Source organism: Rhea americana, unplaced genomic scaffold (genome assembly GCF_003343005.1).
Source record: "Rhea americana isolate MKP2758 unplaced genomic scaffold, rheAme1 scaffold_189, whole genome shotgun sequence".
NCBI lineage: Eukaryota > Metazoa > Chordata > Aves > Rheiformes > Rheidae > Rhea > Rhea americana.
Genome location: NW_028186027.1, coordinates 1,187,585 through 1,214,581, shown reverse-complemented (window position 1 = coordinate 1,214,581; position 26,997 = coordinate 1,187,585). Strand labels below are relative to the sequence as shown.

At 52.8% G+C, this 26,997-nt stretch overlaps 1 protein-coding gene across 2 annotated transcripts; it reads left to right on the top strand.

Annotated features, from left to right (window-relative positions):
- The first annotated feature begins 308 nt into the window (after positions 1-308).
- On the top strand, positions 309-22,746 carry TBC1D22B (TBC1 domain family member 22B). Of its 2 annotated transcripts, none has more exons than XM_085302254.1 (13): positions 309-537; positions 5,349-5,405; positions 6,647-6,954; positions 7,785-7,964; positions 8,464-8,534; positions 8,983-9,111; positions 9,596-9,661; positions 10,659-10,773; positions 19,146-19,252; positions 19,670-19,745; positions 20,096-20,223; positions 20,472-20,567; positions 21,065-22,746. In XM_085302254.1, exons 1-13 carry the CDS (start codon positions 482-484, stop codon positions 21,191-21,193), a joined length of 1,518 nt encoding a protein of 505 aa, XP_085158380.1. In that variant the 5' UTR covers positions 309-481; the 3' UTR covers positions 21,194-22,746. The 2 variants fall into 2 exon arrangements, with proteins under 2 accessions (XP_085158380.1, XP_085158381.1); XM_085302255.1 differs by lacking the exon at positions 309-537 and adding an exon at positions 890-1,337.
- Positions 22,747-26,997: the final 4,251 nt, after the last annotated feature.

Genomic DNA, 26,997 nt, shown 5'->3' with positions numbered 1-26,997 from the left:
AACCTATCCGCCCGGCCTCCCCTCTCCAGGGMGGATGTTTTTTCTCTGTTCCCTAGCCCAGGGAGGTAGCTCCGCCTCACAGCCGATTTTGTGCCGCCTCAACTCCCCTCAGTACAAATGGTTCGCTCCGTCCCTCCCCCACGCCCGGGGCGGACATGGTTTATCCCCTCCCGCCCCGCATATGGTCTCTCCCGCCTTTTGCTGCCCCGCCCCAACTCCTGTTCGCCCCGCCTTTACCCGTGCGTCACGCCTCCGCGCCCGCTCGCGATTGGYCGAGCTGCAGCGCCTTGAGCGAAGCGGCCAATGGCGGCGCTTCCCCCGCCCGGATCCAAGATGGCGCCGCCGGAGGCTGCGGGAGGGCGGCGGTGAGGCGGCCTGCGGGGGGCCGCCGCGTTCCTCCGCGCTCCGCCGCTCCCGCCGCGGGGCCGGCCGGCCGGTGGGCTCGCTCGCTCGCTGGCCGGCCGGGGCCCGCCCCTCCGCCATGGCGGCCGAGAGCGGCCGGCAGTTCTGGAAGCGGAGCGCCAAGCTGCCCGGCAGGTGAGTGCGGGGGCCCGGCCCCGGCCGGGGCGGCGGGTGGCGGCGGTCCCCTCCGTGCAGGCCCCTGGGGGCGCGGGGTCGGCAGCAGCGTCCTCCCGCCTAGGGGGCCGGGGCGGCCCCTGGGCCGTGGGGAAGGGCTGTGGGTGCTGGGGGCCGTGTCCTTCTCCCCCCTCCCCCGGTTGTGGGGCAGGTGGCTTCGTCTTAGGGGGCAGCGTAGCTCTCTGCGGGGGGGAGGGGAGGAGGGAGCCGGGGGAGGGGTTGGTTGGGGGCCCTGGAAACGCCCCCTGCCCCGGGGAGGGCATGAATGGGGCAGCCCCCTGGCTATGGGGCAGGGGAGTCTGCTGGGGGGCCTGGGGTGCTCCCTTGCAGCAGCAGAGGGTGCGAGGACATTACCCTGCTGGCTATGGGGTAGGAGAAGTTGGGTTGAGGGACCTGAAGCAGCCCCCCCACCCGGAAATGCCCATGCACCCCCCAGCTGTGGGGCAGGAGAGTCTCTTTGGGGGGCCTAGGATGCCCCCTGCAATGGGAAGGGGTGCCAGGGACAGATCTGCTGGCTGTGGGGGGCAGATTTGGACTGGGGCAGGCCCCCCACTAGAARGGGGGTGTCAGTATTATCTCTTCATCTGTGGGGTAGGGGATTCTGCATGGGGGCTCTAGGGACCCCCAGCTGCATGCCCGCCCCATGGAAAGCATTGCAGTGTGTGTCAGGGTCTTGCAAGGCTCTTCCTGGAGCCAGGGCTGAAACATGCTCCTCTCCACAGATGTTGAAGAAGCCTCCTCCCTTCCTGAAGCCCTTAGAGGTGTGTCCTTGGGCAGCAGCTCCCCTGTCCCAAACAGGTGCCCCTGCCAAAACAGGTGCCCCCTTCCTTATTGTTTCCTCTGTGGRGTGTCACTCCTGGGCCACCTCTACTTGATACCCTGCTGGTTTTGAGGGTCCCTCRGCTGTTTGGGCCAGTGGGGCATCTCTGTGTGCACCTCCCCTGCTTTGTTTCCTCTGGGTGTGGTGTCCTCTTTCCTGTTGAGGCATTTGTGCCCACCTGGGGTGGGAGAGGGAAATGAGTAAAGTGTCTTGTTCTGGCAGAGTTTATGAGGAAGGGGCTGGTAGTGATGAGGGAGATGCTTCCTACGAGGYCTGAGAGCAAGGTTTTCCCGTGTGGAGCCAGCCTCCAGGGAGGAAGGGGAGAGGGCACCCCCCTCTCTGAGGAGCCTTTCACACATTATGTTTTAATCTGGTGGTACTCAGACTTTCTATTATATTTATACTCCTGTTTGCCTTATCTGAACCCTGCTGTCCCCTCCTGATGTGCAGTCTGAAATGCTTAGTTGGCTTTAAATCTTGCTAGGCCAGTTAATTCTCTTTCTAATGTGCTTTCACTCTTAGTCTTAGTTACTGCTTCAGTTCCCTCAGGTTGGTGGGACAGTCCAGATCTGCGGCAAGCAAAGGGCAAGCAGTAAGTGTAATACGTTCTTCTTCATGGGAGAAGAAAATACTGTGCCATCCGTGGGGTTTTCTCTGTTGCCAGCCTCCCTTTTCTGGACATCTCACCTGTGCTTCTAGCTGTGGTCTCTACAACAGCCTATTTCTTCCATAGCTGATGACTTTGGGCCTTGACTTGGAAAGCTCATACTAGGTGAACCGGTTTGGGAGGCAGTCAGTCGTGCCTAGACAATGAGCTCCAACGTCAAATGTTTGGCACAGTTCTCTGCTCCTAACAGGCTAATTTGCAATTATTCTTCTGACCTCTGGTGTCAGGCAGGCTGGTTGCCACTCTTAAATATCCTGTGTACCTGTCCTTCCCAGGGCAGTTACTAACAGGGATCTCGAAGACTGCATTCCTAATGGACAATCTGACCGCACAGGGTGGCGGTGGGATGTGCTGTGTCCATGGTCACTAATGAGAYGCTCCCTTTTCAATTTTTGATCTGAACTTTGAGAGATATTTCCGTACAGATTCTTGKCTGTTTCCATTCTTTGCCCTGACAAGCTGGCAGAGGAGAGCTTTGTAAAGATTTGGAGACAGTGTTGGGTTTCTTTTCTGTGATATTTTGTTAATTTGGTTGTTTAGTTTTATTAGCTTTTGCTTGGTGCTTTTTCCTTTGTAGATTTAGTGTTGTGGCACTACTAGTAAATGCTGTTTCATGTTGCTGGTAATGTCGTATGTTCTTACCATGGGAATTCTCACTCCAGTAAATTTTTGGGAGTACTTTGTCAGGTTGGCTTAGCCTGTTATCCTGTGTGATGCATTCTGATTATTTCCTGCTTTTTAGAGAGATGAGCAGCAAGACATCAGGGAGTTTTATTTAACTGCTGTTTTTAAAAAGGGAGATGCGGACTTTGTTGGGAATAAAATATGTTCTGTCTCTGAAATGGCACGGAGATCTCATGGATATGCTTTGTGCTACAGTGTCAGTAACCCAAACACTGTTACAAGCAGTGTAAAGCAGATACCACAGCAGAGATCGGGAGCCTGTTGTACTGGACGCTGAAGGCACAGGTAACGAGAAATGCCTTGTCCTGGAGAGCATAAGCTAAAATAGAACAGAAAAGAGCARTTGATTGACTTGTCCAATCCTAATTGACCTTTGTGCGGAGCTTTAGGATCTGCTGAGAGTCTGTTACAGGGACAGGAGCTGAAGGAGTGGGATCAGGCATCAAGGGTACCACAGGTGCTGCAGCACCAACTTGCCATCTGGCAGTTGTGCATGTGCTTGCGTATTTTGAAGTCACCTGTTGTATGTCTCCAAGTGTTTACACTCATTCCTACCCAGCTTATACCCTCTGCATGGATGAGTAGGGGAGAGAATTGTTCAGCAAGATCAAAGGTGGAGAAAAAGGAAAAAAAAGCATGGAAGAAAACCTGCTTTGTGCAGCAGATGGAGCTCAGCAGTGCTGGACGCTGGGGTTCAGCCCTGCCTCTTTGTAGGCTGCTGGAGGCGTGACTGTCACCTTCAGCTGTTTGTGTGGAAGCACAAGCTGATGAATTATGCTGCATTTGTGGGAGGTTAGGTTCTTATTATTCTTTAATAAGAGCTACTCAAGAGGTGGGACCCTCTGTTGCTGTATCAGGCGTTAGTCGATAGTGAAGGCATCAGCTGATTGCTTCAGAGCACCAGGAAGGGGTTTCTTCAGCCAGAGCTGCTGCCACATCCCCTCCTCTATCTATAATGCATGTCATTCATTTGGCTTGTGCACTTGAGGCCAGTAGATCTAACTGTAGTTGCCATCCCTTTATGTGTGTTTGGGAGCATTGCCCGTCTGGCACGCGTGGGTTTTCCCCAGTAATGTGGATCCCTGTGCAGAGAAGAGCAGTGTTGTGACTGCTGTCAGAGGATGGTGCGAGCTGAGTGGTTTTCAGGAGGYTCGGCTGGCTCCTCTTCCAAATGGAGCTACCATGAGTCATTCAGAAGCAGCACTGATTTGGAGGGTGTTTTTTTTTTTCTTAAAAACAAACAAACTCTTGATAAACTGCTTGTTATGGCCACCCACGGGGCACCTCTGTTTAATAGCTGTCCTGACTCCTCAATGCTAATTAGTCAGCAAACTCTTTCCTGGCTCGGATCGTTGGTGGGTAAACACAGTGAGCCTTTTGAGCACTTCCAGCCACGAAGAGCTGCCACCGTAGTGGTGAGCCCACCCCTCGCTAGGTTTTGCCACTGGGATCTTTCTGTGCAGCGGTTGTTTCCAGCCTCTGCCCTGCACCTCTGCGTCCTTCCTCTGCCAGCTGGGCCTGCCGCTGTCACCTCCCCAGCATCAGCTTGTTCTCAACGTGCTTCCCAGCTGCACCAAGCTGCAGTCCCCCTCCTACACTGCTGGGCTCTGCTTGTTTTACTGCCGGGCTCCATCTGTGGCTCCTGGAAACCAGGCCAACTCCCTGGACCCAAGAGGAGCTGTCCCTTGTGTGCYAGCTCTGAATGGGCCCTTGTCTCTGCAGTTGGACATGAGGCTATGCTGTGTACCAGGAGATGGGGAGGACTTGTTTTCTAGAGATCCAAGTGTAGCTTTTAGGGTAGGGAGGTTGTGAATAATTACCCCAATGGAGCTAATAACTCAAGATGCCCATCTTGTTTCTAAAGCCTGTAGAACTAGTAATGAGCACTCATCTAATAGCTCCTCTTCAAAGTGACACTCATCATGGAGCACTTGGAGCCCTGAGGCTCCCTGTCTGCTGGGGCACTAGTCCTGCTCCTCAGGGAGGGAYGCCAGGGTGCTGAGATGTAGTGACTCGCTTCAGGCCGCGTAGGAAGGAGCTGATAAAGTTGGTGTTTGGACCAGAACTGAACTGTATACCGTACCAGAGGCTGCCTCTCTGTAGCATTGGCTGTGAGCCTGAGAACCAGCATGGGGTTCAAACTCTCARACGCCTTGCTGCGGAGTCCCAGTACTGCTGGCTGAAGTCCGTCCCTGTCTCTGAGGACTCAGAAGTGTAAATCTCCAAACCTGGAAAGCCCTTTGTTGGAAAAGAGAATAGACTTCAGTTTATAAGTCTGGGAGAAACTGAGGCACGTGGTTACTCAGAGTGAATCGGCAGTGCGGCAAAGAACAGATCTCTGCTCCTTGTTCAGCCAGGCTGGAGAGAGCCAAGTGGTTGAAAAAGGTCTGTCTTTTCCACTGCAAAGAACTGCAAATTCACTTCAGCTGAATGTGGCACTTCTGATCTAAGGCTTTGAAGTCAGAAGTTTATTGAAGTTGCTTTTGGCTGGCATTTGGCTCCTGACAGCAAGCAAGAAGTACGACCCCAGCCTAGGCTGAGGAGACTGTTCGTTGGGTCCGCTGTGGCTTTTGGCACTTTTTTTTTCCCCCCTTCCTGCAGCATTCAGCCTGTGTATGGAGCTCAGCATCCCCCACTGGATCCCCGGCTCACCAAAAAGTAAGTTTTATTTATCTTGTGGAGACAGAGACTACTTTGGAGGGTTTTGACTCAGTCCTGCAGTAGCTAGGGTCTCCAGCATGCCCTGGCATTGTGGTATTCCACCTCTTTGATCAGACTGGCCCATGTAACTGGGAATGTAAAAATGACCCAGCAGCTACACTGGCCTTTTCGGAGCAAACTCCTGAGGAGGTTTCTGAAGTTGCTGCCTAAGTGCTGTAGGTTAGGTTGTGACAGTGCCCACAGGAGCATGTACCTACCCTGGGCTTGCAGCATCCAGGCCAGCGCCTCTGTGCATACCCTCTGCGGTTTAAGCTSCAGCTCTGGCGTGGCCAAACTTCGGGCACACGTTCCCATCTGCTGCGAGGAGAGAAGGGCAGCAACAGGGTGCTGTGCTGTCTTGAGCTCTGTGAAAGTTGCAGGGGTAGCTTATCTGCCAGCACCCTTTATGGCCAGAAGTCTGTATCGTGTCGAACACATCAAAGGAGACAGGAGCATTCTTAAGCAGTGGTGTCTGAACCCTTTGCTCCCCGTCAGAGGGAAGAATTAAGGGAAGGGGGGGGAGGTAAAGCCGCCTGGCAGCGTGGTGGATCAGCAGCCCAGCGGCTGCAGAATTGCAGCACCCTTCCTAGCAGGAAAAGGCAGAGCTGATCTCCTGACCTGCCTCCTTATCCCTATCTCGTGCTGTGTAGTGGTGAAGGCTCCCCCTTTTTTGTCACGCTTCAGCTGGTGGACTTTGACTCCTGCAGCTTAAGGGTAAATGCGAAGGCTCCTCCTGTGCCTGAAAGCAGAAACAGGCCAGTGCCTGTGTGCTGGGAGCGATTACAGCTGCATCGAGAGTGTCTGCGAGCACTGATCGGCTCTCTTCAGGCTCTGACATGCCTCTCCCCAGGTTGCAAGGGTTTTTTTGTGTTAATCTTCCTGTTTTCTCTAGGGTGGGTGGAAGTGAAGCTGGAGAAGTTGTATGTCTCTCATTTGCCCTTTTGGGCTCATGAGCCTGGCACTTCTCCAGCTGTTTGCTGGCACTATGGCCTTCCATGCCCTGAGATCCTACTGGCTCAGACTCTGCCTCCTGGCAGCTAGCAGCCTGGAGAGACTTAACGCATTCCTTGTGTTTGGGAGGAGGGGCAGGGCAATTAGATAAGGATGAGACTAGCGGATTGGAACAAGGGTGTAGGGAGGGGRAAAAAACGGACTTGGCTAATGCCAGGGCTTTGATACTGTTTTTCTCTGGCTCCCAGTTTCATCAAGGACCGCTCCAAGGCTAATGCATTGCCTATGAAAAGCAAGAAGGCCTCCAGCTTTCATGAGTTTGCCCGAAACACCAGTGATGCCTGGGACATCGGTGATGATGAAGACGAGGACTTCTCTTCTTCCTTTTCCCAAACTCTGAACTCTAAAGTGGCCAAGGCCACAGCAGCCCAGGTACTGGAGAACCACAGTAAGCTGCGGACGAAACCTGAGCGGGCCCAGTCTGCTCTCAGTGATGTGCCCACCAACTGCAAGGTCATCAAGTCCAGCAGTGAGGCCCAGCTCTCCAGGACATCTGGTAAGAGTCATTTTCAGGCATAGTCTGGTGGTCTCCTACTTGACTGTTGATCCCAACCTCTTGCTGCTACACACACGTTACGGGCAAGAGGCCGCAGCACAGCCCATATGCCTGACAGAGGCTCTTGCCTCCTTGTACTATGCTGCACTCTAAGGAGCCTTGTTAGAAGTCCTGACACTAATGCTCGTCTCCTCTACTGCTGGATATCTTATATACAGACATGTCTGTGCTGTAGGGTCACTGTTCTGGGCTCTAAGGGATTCTAGAGATCTGTTAAGTTCTTGGTCAGACTTGTTCACRTTCTGCTTTTTTTGTGGCCCAGTGCTTTTGTGTGTGTGTGTGTGTGTGCATGTCCCCTGCTAGGAATAACCTAGCAGGTCCCTGCTGCCAGCAGGTGGCATTGGTGGCTCATCACTGCCTCTGTGCACTGGCAATTAGCTTGATCACTGTTTAGATCAGAGGCAAGCAGGGCACATCTGAAGGTCAGTTCCTCTGGGATTCCTGCATGCTCCTTATGCCTCTGTGTCRTGTAGTCCTGCCACATGCCCTCTGATACCTGATAGGGGAAGTCTGATCTGTTGGCAGCCAGACGCCTAGAGGTGGGAGGAAGAGATGAGCGTTGGAAGAAGAGAGGAGAATTGGGGAGGAAAATGTTGGAAGAGCAACAATAGATGCCAGTGAACCAGTCTGAAGTGTTGATCTTTTAGTGGGCCAGTGAAGGTCTGGGGCTAGGGAAGAAACAGGTGAAATTTGCAGTGGCAAATCTCTGATGATGGCTAGCGAGGCTGGAGAGGTGCTGTCTCCTTCGCTATGTTATCTGCTCCTTGCAGAGGATGCCTGTGTGCGGACCCCCCTTCCAAAGCAACAGTCCCTCCCCCTTCGGCCTGTCATTCCGCTCGTCGCCCGGATCTCTGACCAAAATGCTTCAGGTGCCCCCCCAATGACAGTGAGAGAGAAAACGCGCCTGGAGAAGTTTCGGCAGCTTCTTTCTAGCCACAACACGGACTTGGGTAAGTGCAGTGAAGCCAGTGCCTGTGAGTGGGACAGAGAAGGCAGAGGGGACGTGTTGCCTCAGTGGAATGTGGTTCAGCTTGCAGTCACGTCTGTTCCAAGGTGGAAAAGTTCCTGCCTGTAGTTGTTCCAAGTGGGATCGTTCCAGATGATAACCTCTTTCACCAGCRGTGCCATTCAAGGGCTGCCTCTATTTCCAGTCTGTCCTCATTGCATAGATGATRGTTGTGGTTGCTGGGATTTGTTGGACTCTGCTTGAGGACTGAATGCTGCTGAGAGGGGACTGATGGGTCAGAGCCCCTGCAGCCAGCAGTAGAAAGTGTCTCTACTCCCCTTGCCCTAGACCCACGTCTGCAGTCACTGCTAACGTGGAGCCTTCCTGGAGGCTCAATGTCTCTAGCRCCTGCAGGAGCAGACTGGGCTTTCCTCTCCTTCTAGGTGTAGTGGTGCCTGGACGTGCCTAGGATCTAATCCATTACCACCACTGTCCGTTTGCAGATGAGCTGAGGAAATGCAGCTGGCCTGGTGTGCCCAGAGAGGTCCGACCTGTGACGTGGCGTCTCCTGTCAGTGAGTACTTGTAGCCAAGAGCTGTGAGCCAAGTGTGGGTGGGAGGAATTTGACAGCCTGTGCAGAGCCTGGGACACACACTCCTAGACCCTCATGTGTCCCGTAACCAGGTTTGTTCATGTCATGCCTGTACCCAGCCTACAGATGAGCTGCGGTTTAAAATCGGGGAAGRTAATGGCTACATCTCTGAGCACAAAGCCCAGACTGGTGCTGGAAGTGTTTTCAAAGCAGAGCTAACCACAAGCTGCTGAATCTCATTAAGTTAGGTAACTCTGAGATCAGAAAAGACATTAAGATTGGTAAAGCCAAAACCTATGAGAACCTTCTACAGTTCTCTGTATCTGACAGGACTTCTGGGTGCATGGCTGCTTAGCAGGACTTCAGGGGATGGTCAGTGGCCRGAAGTAGGAGAAGAGGGTCTACCCTGACATCTGTCTTCCTGCTGCAGGGTTATCTCCCCGCAAACATGGAGCGACGAAAGCTAACTTTGCAGCGCAAGCGAGAGGAATACTTTGGTTTCATCCAGCAGTATTATGATTCCCGGAACGAGGAACACCATCAGGATACCTACCGGCAGGTACAAGCACCCTGCTTGTTACCTGGCTTTCTGCCTTGGTGTATCCCTTCTGTCCCTCTTGTTGCTGCTTGTCCCTGCATCTGAAGTCATACTAGAAGTTTCTCTAGCTATAGCTATTGAGACTTCTCCTCAGAGGCAGGCACCATGCCCCTCTCCATCTCTTTTAGGGCACTGGGTTAAGCCTTTCCTAAATTGCTGCTAATAACTAGATTTCAAACCCCAACTCTTGCCCAGCCTAGCTTGGGCGGCCTCTACCTCCTGGAGTATACAACTTGGTTTGTTTACCTCCACATGATTTTTTTTTTTTTTTTTTTTTTTTTTTTTACCTCAGTGTGGCTGCTACCTGTAGCCCTGGCTGCACTCATTAGCAAGTGCAGCTCTCCCCTGGGGACACTGGGAGGATGGATTCCCTTCCACTGGCCTGTGTGAGTTATTGTGCCCCTGAAAAGCAAGGCTGATGTGTGTAACCTGCACTGTCTTCCAGATCCACATTGACATTCCAAGGACCAACCCGCTCATTCCCCTTTTCCAGCAGCCGCTTGTCCAAGAGGTAAGGGGCAGGGGGTGAGGAGTGAGGCTCCTTGCTGCATTATGGTGAGTCAGGCTGATTGTATGTGGAGTTAGACCAGCACTAATGTTGGACTGAATTAGCTTTGTACTTCTCTGGCTGACGACTCCTGATGCCTTCTACAACTGATCAGCAAATACCTGCTTGAACTGTCTGGTCTTGTCCCATATTTCCAAAAGACATCAGTCTTGGAGCTCGCAGACTATGAGATCAGTTCTGTAGGACATGGCTGTCTCTGGCAAAACATAGCCAAGAGTTAGTAAGAGACCTGAAGTTTCTGTTTTGAACCAGCACAGGACATCAGTTGTGCTTGGCTATGAAACCTCTTCTGGGTGAAGCAGTATGTGACGGTCTTGGGCAGTGATAGGTTTGAGAGATGGCCAGGAGGTGCAGGCATCTGTTGTCTCTGGAAACAAGCTCAGCATGTATCTGTAGGATGTCAGAGCGTGGTGTCCTGGAGCCTGGGCTGTGTCTGGTTAGAAATAGCACATAGTTTGGTTGTCTGGAGGGGTTGTTGTTCTGGGAGTTATCCTGATCTGTGATGTGGAGCTGGGAATACTGTGCTGATAGCTAATGGTTGTGATAGTTAAAGARCACGGACAACAGCCTAGGCTGTCCATGTCACGTTCAACAAGGTGTGTAGCTCTGGTAAGAGGCAGCACTGCCCTGTGGATGAAAGGGTCTCAAGTCATCTGGATCTTGGAAAGTTGACCTCTATGTTTCTTCAAGCTGAGGCTTTGGGGAAGAGACCGGGAGCTGCCTTTTTCTGGGAAGTGTGGGCTGGCCTGTGGAGGTGGGGTCTGTGGATGGTATGGGAGAATATCGTCTGACTTGTGTGCTTCTTATCCAACAAGTATTGCTGTAGAGGGCCTGTCAGTGCATGATGACCTCTGCTCTCCGAGCTTAGCAGTAACGCTTTTCTGCCTTTCCTTTGTGCACGGCTAATGCAGGTACCTGCTTTCCTTCCTTCTTCCTCTAGATCTTTGAAAGAATCCTGTTTATCTGGGCCATTCGACACCCTGCCAGCGGCTATGTACAGGGAATCAATGACCTGGTCACTCCATTCTTTGTTGTGTTCCTCTCGGAATATGTTGGTAAGTGACACTGGCTGCTTGAAGGCACGATGCTGCCTCTTGACCACAGTGTTTGTGACGGTGTGAAGTGCTGGCATCAGAAAAGCTTGCCTTGCTGGAGGGGAGTTTGTCTATTGGCTCCTGTGCCACACTAAAGATGCATCTTGACCTCTTTCTGTGTCTTGGCTGCCTGGTTGAATTGAATTTAGCTTCATAGCGTTGCTGAGCTCCACGAAAGTTGAAGTGCTAAGGGCACATTTGCATTTGAATGTACTTAATATAGTTGTAGCTTTGAAGAAAATAGCCTTTTAGGCACTGAGGGAGTTGAAACAAAATCCCGGACTACAGAGTTGAGGGAAGGGTTGAAATCTTGTTCTCAAAGCCTGAGTTTGGGAGCTAGCTCTTGCTCTGAGGTATGAGTGAACTATAAAGAGACCCTGTTGAGAATTTAAAATAAACTATTTGAATATTCCTTTCCTGTGCTGCTAGTACAGGTGTGTCTGTCAAGCTGAGAGCTTTCAGAAAGCAGATTTACTTCTYCCTGCTGCTTTGGGCTTTTTTATTAGCCAGTCACTTTTACTTGGAGATCAAGTCATTTTTGCCCATAGGAYTTTTATTCTTTCTCCAGCTCTAGCTGTGTTTGGGGTCTTACATTAACACTGGGAGGCTGTAATCCCTATGCCTAAAGGCTCTTATAAACTCCTTTTTCCTTAAGGTGAAAAATGAAACCTTACTAGTGACAAATTCTGCTTGACAAATATTTTTAGGGTCTCATCCAAAGTTCATTGAAGTCATTGAATGCTATCCACTATCTAGTTAAGGCTTTGTAAACTCGTACTAATCTGTCTTTTGAGGATGCTGTAAAGAGAGAAGCTACTCCAGTTTCCACTATGGCAGCCAGAAGTGATCGGTACTGATCCCTCAGAAGTGTCAGTGCTGCTTATAGTCTGAAGGAGAAAGCACAAAATGTCTTTGCTACCAAAGCAAAATGTAGGGTTTTGGGGGTGTTTTTTTTTTTTTTCTCCTCCTCATCTTGAGTGAATTTTCTTTCCTGGGAGACAGAGAAACAAACTGCGTGGTAGACAACTGAGCAGGTTTCTCTTGACTGGTCCCTCTTGGGCCTTACTGCTTGAGGAGCATTAATGGTACTAAGTCTTGGTGGAGGCTGRCTGCTTAAGATTGATCTGCTGGGTTAGAAAGCGCTGTGTTCAGAGTGAGTTTTCTATGCAAGAAAAGAGCTGATCTGAAATGTCAGAGCTGCCTGCAAGTATCACTCTGACTTYTTGCAGTCATGAGCCGTGTTGGGTGTCAGTGCCCAACTTTGTGTGTGGCTGCACCAGACCTGTCTCACTGGGGCTGTGCTTCTTGCAGTCTTGCAGGCTTGTTTTCTCCTCTCTGAAAAGTTCTCACTGAATATGGCCTTCCCATTTCCAGCTGTCTCTGCAAGTTGCATTGGAGGAAAACCTCAAGTGCCTGAGATGCATCAAGTTGAATTTAGCCTAGCAACATGTGTTCTGCTTTCTCCAGAGCCAGGGTTTCAAAGCCAGCATTTAGATCAGAAGCGTGATATTCCTCTGTTTTGGTGGTTAATTGGCCTTTGATCTGGCTGTGAGGCAGCCTAAGTATAAGGATGAGCTCAATAATATGTGGGAAAGAAGTGGCACCAGTCAGTGCCCCATAAATCCGGTTGCAGCAGGATTTAAGTTAATCCACTTGCTGGTTTGGCGCACTGGCTCTTCTACACAGCTGCTGTTGACAGGCTCCCAAACAACTGGCTCTGCACTGGCAGGGCTGCTCCAGAGGCTCTCAGTGTGGGATTGCTGTTTCTCAGGATCCCTGGATCRGCCAAGTCTGCGCAACACTCAAGTTCTTGAAGCAGGTGAGCCAAAAGAGGCCTTGCGCAGTTTAATCCTTGGGCAGCRTGTGCCAAGGGAGAGCTCGCCTTTCCGTGGGGAGTCTCTCGTTCAGAGGAARTTCTGCCTGTGTTTTTCAGGCTCTTTGTTCCCAGGAAGGGGAACAATCTTTATGGCACAGAYGACAACTGCCCATGGAGCCACTGAGCACCTCAGACACCTATGGGTTATTTCAGGGTGTCTCCGTGTTCAAAGGTGTGTTGGAGTATGTGTACAGCTAGCCTGGTGAAGATTGCCTTCCCTTTCCTGGGAAGCTGCCTCTGGGAGCACTTGCTTCAGCCCTGCTTAAGCTCCTGTCCCCTGCCAGAAGGAGGGGTGCCCAGGGCCTTTTTTTAGCCTGACCTCCTAGGAGGTGTGAGTCTGGATCACAGGCCTTACTGCAGGAGGCCTCARTGCTTTCCTGAGCTCCATCCTCAAACCTCTTGGCTTTCCTGCTCCTACTCTTCTTTGAGAGTAGGAGTTTTGTTGACTACAGGATGCAAAGCCTCAGGCTAGAAGAGACCAACTCTGCTGCTGGCTGGCTGGCTTCTCTGCTGAGCTGCCTACTGCCTTTCCTTTGAGATTTGCATTAGAGCTTTTGAAGGGCTGCCTCCTGTCGTAGCAGGGTCTGGGACTGCCTGGCTAACTCAGCAGGACCAGCACAGCTCTCCAGGGATCTCCAGTGATTCAGGCAGCGGTGGGAGTTCACAAGCTATTGATTTCAGTTAGCTGTTCAACACAAGGCCAGGCTCCCACGGCCTGCTCTTACTGTTCGAATTATTGGCGGCTTGCATAGCAGCCTTGCCTCCGATAAACTGGCCCCCACATCCAAGCTGACTGGGCTTTTTAACYCATCCTGTGCTTGGGCAAGTATTAAATTCGCAGACAACAAATCAACTTTTCTACAGATCAATTAAACTTCTCCTTCATGCTCATCAGCTGATTAGTGTGTCTCCACTATATATCAAGTGCTAGAGCAAGGCTTAAAACAAATACAAGCCCTTGGAGGGCTTGACTGGCTTCCCACCCAGGGCTAGAATGTGTCCAGAGCACTAGGAAAGGTGGATGCTTTGAGTAGTGGCTGATCTGCAGCTTATCAAACACATTCAGCAGCCAATTTTGCAGCTTCCTTGCACTGAAGTTCATATGAGCAATGAAGCAATGGTCAACAGTAACCTGGTGAACTCCTGGGGCCTTGTGTGCAGAGGGATTAAACTTGGGTTGCTCAAGGTAGTAGTTAGAGCAGTTTGGTTGGATGTAGGAGCAGGGCCATTCTGCTCTCTGTGGGATATGGTGRGTTTTCTTCCTCCCTGTAGAAGGTGTGGGGAGGAAGAGTGTATGCCACTCAGGGTCCTGAAGAAGGTGAGCAGACCACCAGTGAGCGTAAAATACTCATGACAAGATACTACTTGTAGCTGCGCTCTGATGTTGAGGGAACTGGATTAACTTGCATCTCCCTAGGCTTGGCGTGTTTCTGAAAGGCCGCTGCCGATGTTGCTTCCTTCTCCTTTGCCTACAGTGCCTTGAATCCAGTGAGCGCCTTTGAGCTTTAGAAAATACTAATTAGGTTAAAACAGCGAGAAGCAGCTCTTTTCCAGAGCTTCTGGTCCCTATGTCTGAACTCTGCCCCTTTTTCCAGTGCCATTTGGGGCATATTGCTTTTCCTTTTCTTGCACCCAGTCTGGATGCAAAACTTCCCGTCAGCCTTACAGATGTTGACCCAAAGGAGGCTGGCTGGATCCTGCAAGTGCTGTTCTCTAGGGTCTCTGGGCTGCTGGGCCGGGTGGCTGTTAGGAGTGACATAACCCACTAAACGCCAGCTCTCCCCTTCCTGCTTCCTGCCAGAGATTGTGCATACATGTGAAACCAGAGCTCACAAATTCTGTRCCCCTCTTTCATACCTGTACCTATGCGCGTCCCCCCGTTTGTGGGTGGACTGGAAAACAATTTCCCTGTCCCCACACCTTCCCTGTCCCCATCCAGTCTACTGTGAGCYCTTGGCAGGTGGGCTGGATTTAGCTGCTCTGTTTGTTCCTTACCCCAGCATGGCAAGCTGGTCTGCCTTCTCCTGAGATGTTCTGCCTGCCTCCTGCACAGACACAGCTGCTTGGCAGCAAGCGGAGTGCTCTGGGCCCCTGCTGCTGTCAGATCCGTAGCKGGAGCTATTCCTGCTCCCAGCTGATTGCTGACTTCTGCCACAGATGGCTGAGCACTGCTGGCTTTCAGCTGGTGCTGTCTCAAGGAGGAGCTCAAGGGAGGTGCTGAGGGTGTGGGAGCAGCTGAGCTTGCTGTTGCCACCCTTTGAATGGGACGGGAGAGGCAGAGCTGAACGATGAGCGAGGAGAAGCAATCTGACATCTGAGGAGCTGGGGCAGGTAGCTCATCTCAGCACCTGCCAGAAGAAATCGCCTGCTTGTTTCTGTAGGTGACGCTGATAATGGGTTTGTAGAGCTCCCTGTGTCCTGAACTTCCCTGGACTAGTCCCAGCACCAATCCACAGCGCCGCTGGAGAAGGTCTGGCAAACGCATGCTGAGCTCATTGGTCCTGCCAAAACTGCTCCTCTTAGCTTGAGTCTCGTGYTTCCCCTCTACTGAGTCAGGGGATTGCACTCCCAGATCCTGTGGCCTTTCTTTCCTCCTTATTTCAAGTGGCAAGGATAGAGTAGGGGACTGAACGGCCCTTGAGAAATTAGWTTAGCACCCCCAAATGGTACCAGTATTGGCTCCTGCACCCTGTCTCAGTGCTCTTCACCCATCTTAATATGAGGTCATTTCTATCTGTGGTTCAAGACCTTGCTTAAAGGATTGTCCTGGCTTGGGACCTCTTTGATGTTTCAGCAAATCTGTAGAGGGGAGCAATGCCTTGGAAAGCACTGTTCAATCTTGCTTGTTCATAACCAGCTTTGTTACTAATTTATTGTGATTAAATTAAGACTATTTCCCGGTAGATAGGACCAGAGTAATAGCCAGATGTTGCAGGTGGAGCTTGGATGAAGGGAAGGAGAGTCTTGTACCTTGGTGTTACCAGTCACACTGACTAACTCAAGTCAGGATGTAACATCAGGCTTGTTCTCAGCTCCGTTCTTGTCCTAGAGCAGCTGAACTAGGAACGTTGGTCTGACCCATCACTCATGAAGCACAGCACARACTTACCCATTACTCTGCACAGCTGTGGACTGAGGTATTTGGTTTAACTTTTCTCCAAGTATCTTGTCCTTTCTCTGGGCCCCAGCTGGCACAAAACATCAACAGAGATGAAGGGAGAAGAAACATCAAACCTTCCCTGCAGAAAGCAGTGATATGGGAGGCTGGAGCCCTGCCTGGAATTGGAGGCGAGAGTTCAAGTAGGACCAAGATCCCCCTTCTGTGTCTGCCCTGAGGCCACCTGAAAGGTCRCTTAGGGCAGCTTTACTTTCTCCGAGGCTGTGTTCCCTCTCCTCTGCCCTCGGGCATCCTGTAGCTCTGGTAGTGGTCTCACCACTGCCCCCAGTCCAGCCACAACTGGCTGTCACCAAGCTGCTTTCAGTTCGTGTCAGAGCCGTATGTTGAGTATCTTGCCCCTTTCTGGGGGGGTAGGGGGCTTTTAATGATGCTGTGAGCAGATGTTTGTGCTGAGCTGTAGGCTCTGGATCCCAGGGTTTTTCAAAGCTCCTTGCTGTGTGTGTTGGCTTGTGTTGGGGACGTCCTAGCACTAGTTTCCTCTCGTGAGGTTGCTGTTCTTGCTCCAGCAGCAATGCAAGCGGCAGGCTGTTCTCTGTCACCTGGGCTTGTCACTGCATCCTCTTCTCCTCTGTGGTCTTCCTGCTAGGCTTCCCATCCCTGGACCTGTACGGGGAAGTCCCCTGTGTAAGGCTGGTTCCTGCGTGGCTGAGCCTGCCTCCTYGACCAGCTGCATGCACGTAGTTTTGTCCCACTCCTTACCTGTCCATCCTCTTCCCATCTTTCTCCTATTTCTCGTGCCTGCCTGCTCCTCTTCTTATTTCTGGGCTTCAGAATGTCCCTTCCCCTGCTGTGGGGAAGTATCAACACGGGCCTCTGCATAGCACCCTTCCTCTGCAGGGGAAGTTCTCTGGGAAAGGCAACTGGTGTTAAACAAGTTTGTGTCTCACTATCTGGGACACTTGAGGGGGGCTGCAGAGAAGCCAGGGAAGTGACTGATGACTTGGGGTGCTGACCCACAGCTGGAGAACTGTGTTGCTGCTCTCCCCGCAGTAGCAGATTGCTGGATTAAAGCAGGCTGAAGCCTGTGCTTGTCCCTAAAGGCTCTGTGTGGTAGCTTGCTCCTGAGCGGAGTGCCCTCCAGGAGGGGAAGCCGAGGTAGGAACAGCGTCGCATCCTCCTGCAGGGACGATCTGGTGCTGTCGGTTCTCGTAGCGCTGGCAGGCAGCGTGGCCRGCCTGCTGCAGCCGCCCTGCGACTTCTCTGAGCCGGGAGGGTGGCCCGGATCCAGCCCCGARCCCTGTCCTCTCCTGCTCTCCTTTCCAAAGGAGATCACAGACGCTAGTTCAGACTTCTGAGCCTCTGGGTTTGGATGTCGGCCAGTTTAGCCCTGGCATCCGTTGATCCAATTTAACGGTGTGACAGTTCCCTCGGCGGCCTCTGTCAGCAGCGTGACGAGTGCTCTCCTGCCGTGAACTGAACGGAGAAGACGAAGGGGAGGGAGCTGCTGGGTCTGCCAGGCCCTGAGCACCAGACCTACAGCTCTGCACACTGAGCTGAGCCCTAGCCGTCAGCTGCTGCTGTCTTTACCTACCTGTTGCCCTCATACAGCTTCCAGGTGAAGGYGAGCCTGGCCTGGAGCAGGTAATCTGCGCTGCAAACCCAACCAGCTTCGGCACCGTGCTGCTCCCAAAGCCTCTCCTCCCTCCCTTGCCCTTCCTGCAGTTTATGAGCCCGTTTAAAAGTGAGCGCAGCCCTTTGTGCTCTGCAAGCGCCCTTTGGGGACGGAGCTGCCACCGGGCACTGCGCACGGCGACCCTAATCAGCTGGGTTTGAAAAACGAGCTTGTACAAATCTCTGCTTCCCCCGCAGCAAGGCTCTTTCTTGCATGGGGCTGCTGCTGTTCGCTGCAGCTCGAGGAGGAGGAGAAGCTTTGCGAAGCTGAGCAGTCTCGCTGCTGTCAGGCTGTCACAGCTCCGTGGTGGATTTAACTCAGGCTTTTGCTGGTCAGGAAGATGTTTGGGGATTTTTGGGCCCTTGCAACTGTGCCCGAGAGCCCCGCTCTCCCTGTGCGATTTATGAGGCTTCAGCAGTTGTTTCTGATGCTTTTTGAGTGCGTGTATCTGAGCGCTCCGCTCTTTCTCGTCCCTCTGAAGCCAGCGTGTGGGGTTGGCAGGGGAAGGGGGGAGGCAGTCCTCAAGGGTGATTAGCCCGGGGGAGTTCCCATGCTCCAAATTCAGTCTGTTAATCACATTGCTGGGTCCTAGGGGAGTTAGGTGCCTCGTCTGCGCCCAGCTCCGCTTCCTGTGGAAGGCAGGCATGGCTGCTYGTCTCTGCTACGCTTCAGCCCTGCGCTGGCACTGATAAATCCTCTCCCCACCGGACTGGGAATGGGAGCCCAGCTCCTCGTTCTGCCCAGGACGGAGGGCAGCGTTTGCTTCAGTTTTCTGGCTGCAAGGAAGGATTCGTCTCTCCCGGTTCTCCCTGTGGTGCTGCCAGCTGGCAAAGACCTGCCCTCGCCCAGGAGGGTTTGAGCTCTAACGGGGGCGGTCGTGTACGTCAGGGGCTTCGAGCGCAGCCCTTGCTGCRGAGTTAGCAATAGCAGCAGCACTTCTGTAGGATCCCTCTTGCAGTCCCCAGAGGATCTGGGTTGTGTCTGGACTGCTGCGAGTGTCTCCTGGGCCCTGCAGCCCTCCACCTGCTGCTGACCTGGTTTGGAGAAGTGGGTCAGTGCACCGGTGGCGCGTGCTGTGCCCGGCCGGCTGCTCGCGCCGTCGGCGGCTGTGCGCGGGGAGCCTCCTGCCCGGCCTCGGCAGCATGCGCGCGGACCTGAGCGGGAGCGCGGCCCCCTCTCGTGCGCTCAAAGGCCTGTTAGCAGGRTGACCAGTGTAGAAAGTTGGGAGCTTGGCAGCTTTTTGAGGCTTGATGGAGTCTGGGAGAATCTGCTGGGGAAAGGAAGCCTCGGGTTTTTCACCGAGGGAGAGGCTGAGAGCTGGGAAATGCTAATGGTGCYGTCTATATCCCTAACCCCCTTCTGGGCTTCAGGTCTTCTTGCAAGATCTTGAGTTTTGTGTCTTTGTGAGYAGGAGGAGGGGCTGTCCTGCAAGTCCCAGTGGTAGAAGGGGATTGCGGGTGTCTCCAGTCATACTGAGTGAAGAGATCCTCCATTTGCTCCCAGCTGCCTGCCTTCCCCTTACCCACTGCTACCTGCGCYGGCTCGCTTGCCTCCAAGCAGCCACTTCTCCAGGGCTTGTCACTGAAGGCTTTGCTAAAGACTCAGTGCTCACATGGGCTGTCTGGTGTCTCCCTTCCTCCCGACTCTCTTCTCTGTCTGTTTTGCAGAAGAGGATGTGGAAAACTTCGACGTAACGAACCTGTCGCAGGACGTTTTACGGAGCATCGAAGCCGATAGTTTCTGGTGCATGAGCAAGCTGCTGGATGGGATACAGGTGAGCCTCTGGGGCCATGGAGATCTATCTTCCRCTCACTGGGGTAGCTGCACAGCCAAGAGCTCCACATCCTGAGCACGGCCAACTAGAGAAGCCTACTAGACCTGCAGCACCCCTAGGATTTAGAGCTTAGGGAGCCTATGCCTAGGTGTTTGTCACCTTACGCTGTTGCTGGGACAGGTACCTGTCTTAGTGTGGTGGAGGTTTCCCTACTTCATTGGGAAAAACCTTTTGGCAAAATCCTTTGGAAATAAGATTCTGTACTGTCCCAACTAGGGACTTCACGCCAGGGCAGATGACCAGGATACCCAAGAGCTGTGTCTCTGGCTTGTAGCAGTCTTGGTTCAGAGTAGAAAACTTGTTGATTTCTAGCTGTTGTTACAGCTGGTGCCTCTGACTCATGGCCTCTCCCCACAGGATAACTACACCTTCGCACAGCCAGGAATCCAGAAGAAAGTTAAAGCCCTGGAGGAGCTAGTCAGCCGGATTGATGGTAGGTGACAAAGGGATCAGAGCAGGGGTGGAGGAGAGCTGCAGGTGGCAGGCGTTTGGGGAGCTGAGGGGCATCGGGGCATGWGCTGGCACGAAAGGGGGCTTGCTTGCAGCTGTGGGAGCACAGCGGAGCATGGGGGCTTGGCTGCGAGGTGTATAGAGGGAGGGCAATGGGGCGAGGAACTGTTAGCCAGAGGGCTCGCGAGGGCAGGATTTGCCCGTCTCCCACGTTCGGGAGAATGAATAAGGTCTCCGCCTGAAAGTGTGTGACAGCAGTTGTTGGGGCAGTACCTCGTGTGGGAGCTGGGGCACCGTGATCCCCAGGTGTGTAAGTGAAAGGTGCCGTTTCAGAGCAGGTACATAATCACTTTCGGAAGTACGAGGTCGAATACCTGCAGTTTGCCTTTCGCTGGATGAACAATCTTCTTATGAGAGAATTGCCTCTTCGCTGCACCATCCGCCTCTGGGACACCTACCAGGTATAGAGGCCCCCATCTCTCCCTCCCTCCCTCCCTCCTCRGCTCCAGAGCCAATTCTCTGTGCACTGGGAAGGAGGTGGTTTGGCAGCACTATGCAGCYGGGGTGGTGGGAGAAGCAAAGGAGTGTGGCCCCTAGAGTGTTTGTAGCCAACGGGGTGTAAAGGGTGTCCCGAGAGAGTGGCCATGTACTGGGGGAGCAACACTGCGGCTGAGCTTTGGGAGCTCATGTAGGGTTTTGTTGTCCACAGTCGGAGCCAGAAGGGTTCTCTCATTTCCACCTGTATGTCTGYGCCGCCTTCTTGATCAAGTGGCGGAAGGAGATCCTAGATGAGGAAGACTTCCAAGTAAGTCCCTGGGCAGGGGGAGTCGGTTCCCTTAGGGAAGAGGGGAGGGGATTGCCCTGGATGGCAACCCGATGTAGATGCAGTCAACGACCATCTCAAAACTGGCTCTGAGATCTTCCAGTCTCAGGATCTCTGCTCACAAGTAACTTCTGGGCCTTGATGCTCAGCACAGAGAGCTGAGCAAGCTCCAAATGCCAGTTTGTCCCTAGACCCGAGCTTTGGTCATGCCAAGTCCCTTCACATCTGCCTTCTGGTGTCCAGCTGTAACAGGGGGTGGCAGCACCCTGTGGCCAAGAGGCTCAGGGAAGCCTGAGGTGCTGTGCTGATTCAAAACTAGACACAAGCACATCTTGGTGCCGTCTCTGAGCCTTTCGCGCCTGCGAGAGCCGTGAGGGAAGGTTGGTTTGTGCTGTTGCCGCTGTTGATGCCAGCCCTGAGCCTGGTGTGGAYGTGTGCTGTCTTTGACCGCCCCAGCTAAGCGCCTTCCCCTCTTCCAGGGCCTTCTAATGTTGTTACAAAATCTACCAACGATACACTGGGGCAACGAAGAGATTGGACTCCTGCTTGCCGAAGCCTACAGGCTCAAGTACATGTTTGCAGATGCCCCCAATCATTACCGCCGATAGGTGCCGGGACTTGACTTCCTCCTCTTCCCCTCTGCCCTGCGCCCACCCTCGTCCTGGCCCGATCTAATCACTGTGGCATTTTGTCGTCCAAGTCCTCGGACACTCCGGCCGGGAGCTGCTCCTCGCTGTACAAAGCTCACATTGACTGTCGTCTTAACTCCTACGTGTGCCTGTCTGCCACTCCACGCGCCTGGATGTGCCACTCCAACGACCGTCAGTATTTCAYGCTGTGCCAGTGGCCTGAGCCAGAGAGAGAGGCTTGAACGGGGCTGGGGGGGGACATGGAGCAGCTTTACAGAGAAACTGAGCCAAGGACAAACCCTCCCCCTGCCCTGTCCTTGTCCAGGTGAGATTGCCTTGGCTTTGCTGCCCCGTGTTACCCACTGCCACACACCTGTGCACACGTGCTCATGGATACACGCAGGTGTGTGCTGTCCCATCTCGTCCGCTCATTCTTCAGACATGGTTTGATCCAACTCCCTGTTGAAAATGCCTTATCAGAGACCCGCCTGGCCGGAAACCTTCCCTCAGGGGCAGCAGGGCAAGAAGTTTCTCTCAGGGCCAAGCTTTGCTCCGAGCGTCTGAAGAGGCCAAGCACTTAGTGGGTCCGTGAGAGCTGCTCCCGCCTGCCCTCCCTCCGTCTCCCCCTTCTTCTGCCTCCCCCGGGTAGGTGGTGGGCCGTGTGTTTGGCACAGCGGGGGGACCAAGCTATCCACACACGGTCTGAAAGACACACATCAGCCTGACGAGACTCTGGCTGTGACCGACGTGCTGTTGGCACAGCCCCTGCCAGCGCGGGCCGAGGCGGGGGGCTGGCAGGGGAGCAGCGGCTCCCGACCCCGCGGCGAGGCCCCTGCTCCTCCGAGGCGGCGTTCTGTGTATATTGTGTTCTTGTGTATATGGGTCAAAGATGTACGATATACGTCTTCTGTTTGTAGCAGATATGATTTTATATTTATAAGGTGCATCCCTTGTTCTCCCCATCCTTTCCACGCCTGTGAAGGCTGCCTGGGGCCGGCGTAGTGGGGCTTTGGACCCTGCCGGTGGCGAGGGGCTCGGAGCTGTGGCCGTTTCTGCCCTAACCTATTTTCAGAGCGTTGGACTTGTTGGCAAGAYGTGCGTTACAAAGCTGTAGTGTGAAGCCCCTTCTACAAAGCGGGGCTGGGAGGTTCGAGGCTCGGGAGCGCCGGGTGGAGGAAGCACAGGGTAGCGGGGCACGTCGCTGCAGGCCCTGCCCGTGGGGCAAACCCYGACCGGGGGTTGTTGCCCCCCTGCTCCCGCGGCGCAGCGCGGGGCAGCCCGGGGGCGGCGAGGCCGGGGCTGGCCTCCCCTCCCCTCGCCACTGCCTGCTTTTGAATCACACCAGTCGGGAATGGTTTAAGGGGCTGGTTGCTTCCCGCGGGCGGGCGCCGGCGGCGCGGTGCCGAGGAGCGGGCCCGCTCCSGCGCGGTGCCCTCGGCTGTCTCGGCACGACACGGAGGCTCCTGCTTCCGCCGCTTCTTGCTGCTGTCCCTGGCGGGAAGAGGCGAGGGGCCGGGGCTGAGCACGAGGCAGAGCCCTGTTGCCAATAAAACTCCAAGCAGTGTCTCAAGAAATCACTTTTCTAAGCCGGAGTTGTTTTTTTTCTCAGGCATTTGGACTTTTACTTTATTTTTGTGTGTGCCTTGTGTTGTTTTCTCTGAGAGGCAGACCTGGTGGTCCTTAGTTTAACATGACTAATTAAACAAAACAAAACAAAAACAAAAAAACAACAAAAACCCAAACCAACAACTGAACCGTGTGGTCTGGAAACTCTGTGTTGGGGTTGGGGGCGATGACTCCTCGCTTTGGGCAAGTTGTAGCTGGTTTCCCAACCGGGAAGGACGGTGGTCTCCTCCTCGGACCGCGCGTTGCCCTCACCCGGGCGAAAGCCTTTCGGAAGAGCCGGGACCCAGCACCCGGCTGCAGCTCTAACAGCCGGCAAGACCCGCGCAGGGTGAGGAACGGCTGCGCGAGCTTTCCTCCAAACAAACCCAGCCGGGTTGTAGCTGTTTCTTTTGGGTACTGAGCAGCTGCTGCTTTTTTTTTCAGGGGGGCAGTGCACCCCAGTGGGGCCAGGCGTGCCAACTGTATATATATATATATATATATATATATATAAATATATAAATGTATATATATATAAATATATATATATAAATATGTATATTTTTTTGGCCTTCCCTGCTCTGACCCGAGTTTGGCTCTGGTTTCTCAAGGGCTCTGAGAGGCCCTGTCTCTCGCCAGGTTTCTGGGCCAGCTCTGTCACTCCACCTCTCTGTCCTGAGCTTTTCTGCTGTCYCTCGGCCCTGGGGTGATCGCAGTTGAGTGACACCTGCGGAGTGAAAAGCAGCTGTCCTGTATAAGTGTTTCCACTTGGAGACCGGGACCGGGGGGGGACCACTGCAGTGTTCGTACCACCAGTCGATCCGTGTCCTTGTAGAAGGAGAGGAAACCCTTTGACGGGGCTTTTCGGCAGCTTCCACATTGCTGCGTGAGCCGGTCCAGGCTGTGCAGAGCGTGTGGGTGTCCGCAGCAAGTAAATCAACCTCACGAAGCCTTAAAGGACCTTAAAGGTTCRGCAGCCAAAGCAGCGTGGGTCCGGGTGAGGCCTCAGCTCCTCTCCTGGACGATGCCCAAGCTGGGAACCTCATCTGCAGCCCTGTCCAGCATCCGCGTTCACTGCTGCGCRCGGGCAGGAGGACAAGTCTCCTTGCACCTCCCTGCAGCCCATGCTGCTCACAACAAAGTTTTAACCTGCTCCAAATCTCTTCCCCTCCCATCCTTAATTACTATTAGATGGCCAATGGAGTGGAACAAATGTAATTACTTTTTGTGGAGCTTAATTACCTGCGTTTATTGCCCGTGCTTTGTTGTAATTGATGGCTAATGGCTTGCTTTCCTCTGCCATCTTCTAGTTACCATCCCCGCACASGGCAGGAGAGCACTGGAGGCTCCTCCTGGGGGAGGCCCCCTCCCCGCTCGGCCGGGATTTTGCTGTTTTCCGTCCATCTGCGTTTCTGCTGGAGCTCRGCGCTCCCCACCCAGGCACGAGTCGGGGAAGCCTGGCATCAGCACCAATCCTGCAAGGTGCTGAGCATGCCCCCTGCTCCGACTCTTGTGCCGGCGTGCTCGTTCGCTCCGCACCCTGCGCTGTGCCGGCGCTGTGCCTCCTCGCTGCCAGGAAAGGGCCACCTGGCTCCAGAGGAACGGCCGGGTCCTGCTGGACGGCTTCCAAATGTCACCTCTTCTCCAGCCCCCGATGGCTCCGCGCAGGCCGAGCTGCTGGGCAAGCCCCCAACCGCCGGCTCCGCTCCTGCCCTCACCCCTCAAAAAAAAAAAGATACAAAAACCTGGGCTGAGGCCTGGCACAACTCAGTACCCCTCAGATTGCCTCCTCTTGGCCCCAGAGAGGCTGCTCCTTCCTGGGGGGCTTCCAGCATGGCTGCCCCTCGGCGCCCGCGTTGGCTCCTTGCCGTACTCCAGTCACCCTGGCAGCGGCACCCACGGCGCGACCGGGCTGGGGCCGGGGGGGAGAGGAGGGGGCTGCTGGCCTGTTTGCACACGCACACACACACACACACACCCCGGCAATGGCCCAGCTTAGTTCTAACTCATCCTTCCCCTTTCGCAATAGCTGCAAATCATTAAAAAAAAAAAAAAAAAAAAAAAACTCACCTTTTAATACCTTCACAGCCACAAATCTGCCTGAGCCCATGAATATTATGCCTCATAAAAACCTTCCTTTTTATCTATATATGTGTGTGTGTATATATATAATGTATATATGTGTATATATATGTATATGTACATATATATATATACACACATACACACACATATATATACACACACACATACAGAATACACACACACACACACACACACACACACACAGACACTCATACACACTATATTCCTTTAGTTCTCCAAATCAAAGCATGAAGCTTTGAAAGAGTCTGAGACTTTTACCTTTTCCTCCCGTTCCTGCAGTAACTTGCACAACGACCTGCTCCGGTCTCCGGTGGCAGCAGGTCCTGGCTGTTCTCCTGGTCCTCAGGGAGCTCTTCCCCTCCTCCATCCCCATCCCTTTAGCCCCTAACCTGTGCCGCAGTTTCTCCACTGGCCGGCCAAGTCTGGTCGTTTGTCTGGGGCACCCACAACCGGGGCCGCTCTTCGGGATGTGCCTGGCTCCCAGCCCCAGAGATCTCCTGCCGTGGTGCCCACTGGCCGCATGTCCGGTGGCTGCCACATTGCCAACAAAAGACAGAGAATCCAGAAAATTAGGAATAGCAGAGGAAATCCGTTCCACTTCCCCTCCTCTTGATCCCAACCTGAAGGAGGTTGAAGAAATGTGGAGAAGCGGATCAGGAAAAGCTGGCAGCTCCAGCTGAAACATTTGGCAATGCCGAGCAAGACGCACCAAGTAACGAAAGGGAAATAAAACTTCTCCAGCAGAAAGTTTTACTTGCAACAGATTAATGACGGCCTGAGACAAAGGTGCTGCCTGCGACAGCCTGGGCAGCTCCCAGCAACACCCACCGGAGCCGGGACGTGGGTCACGACGCCCAACACAGCCGCAGCGAGCAAAACCCCGGCGCAGGGAAGCGCCTGCCCTGACACCGGAGGTCGAAGCGGCGCTTGCCGGGACGCCCGTGTGCATCCCGCACTGCCAGACGGGGCGAAGGACACGCCGGGAGCTTGGACAGCAGGATGACACCACTACGGCCTCTTTTTCTTTTTTTTTTACATTAGAACATTTATTTCTCAGAGAGAAAATATAGTCTCAGACAGTCAGATTATAGTAGGTAAAATTAGCTTTTTTTTTTCCTCTTTACAAGCATAGATTTTCTTATTACCTCTCTTATACCATCTGATATAAACAACTCTAGAAAGCAAATAAACTCACTTTCTACAATAAATAGAGCGATCTGTGCTTTACAGCAGACTGACAGTAACATTTAGGTCCCGTAGCAACAGCAGGATATTAGCCAATTCAAATTCTAAAATGTCATTAAAAAAAAAAAAGAAACAAAACAAAAAAAATCAAAAACCCAAATCCCAAGATCTTAAAACATATACACAGGTCACGAGTCCACAGCTGAGCTACCACCTGGAAAAGTATATGTTCCTTTAAATAAATTACACTGTGTGCATATAAAAGACCCAGCAACACAACTGAGGACTTCAAGAATGGTGACAATAGGTCTAAATAATTTAGAACAATATTTTACAACTATGTACATAATGTCCTTCCCTAGCCACACTCCACAGGCATTATTATTATTGTTATTTTTACAAAATCCTATGCCCCATCTCTCTCTTTATATGTTACAGATCTTCCTTAAAGTGTGGTTTCATGTCCCAATGTATAAGAAGTGGTATTTTAAAAAAGTAGACCAAGTAGAAATGGCAGTGATTACTCCCCCCCTATTAATTATTAATTATTATTATTATTATTATTTTGACCCCACATTCTCTTTAGTATGAAAAAGTTAAAATAATAAAAAAATACTGAGTTAAAAAGCGAAACGATGATATTCAATCTACAATCTTGCTCTGCACCTTTGGTTCTTAAAATGGAAAAGCAAAAGGGGAGACACAACACAAGAGATCCAAGAAATTGTAAGTCCGTCCTTGGCTAATAGAAAAGCTTTTGTCATCAGTTTCCCAACATTAGTTCCCCCATGTTTTTGCAATGCAAACCCCCAAAACCCCAGGGATTATCTGCAGAGCTGGATTTGTTCGCTTTTTAATGGATGACAAAGCTGGAGACCCACACACCA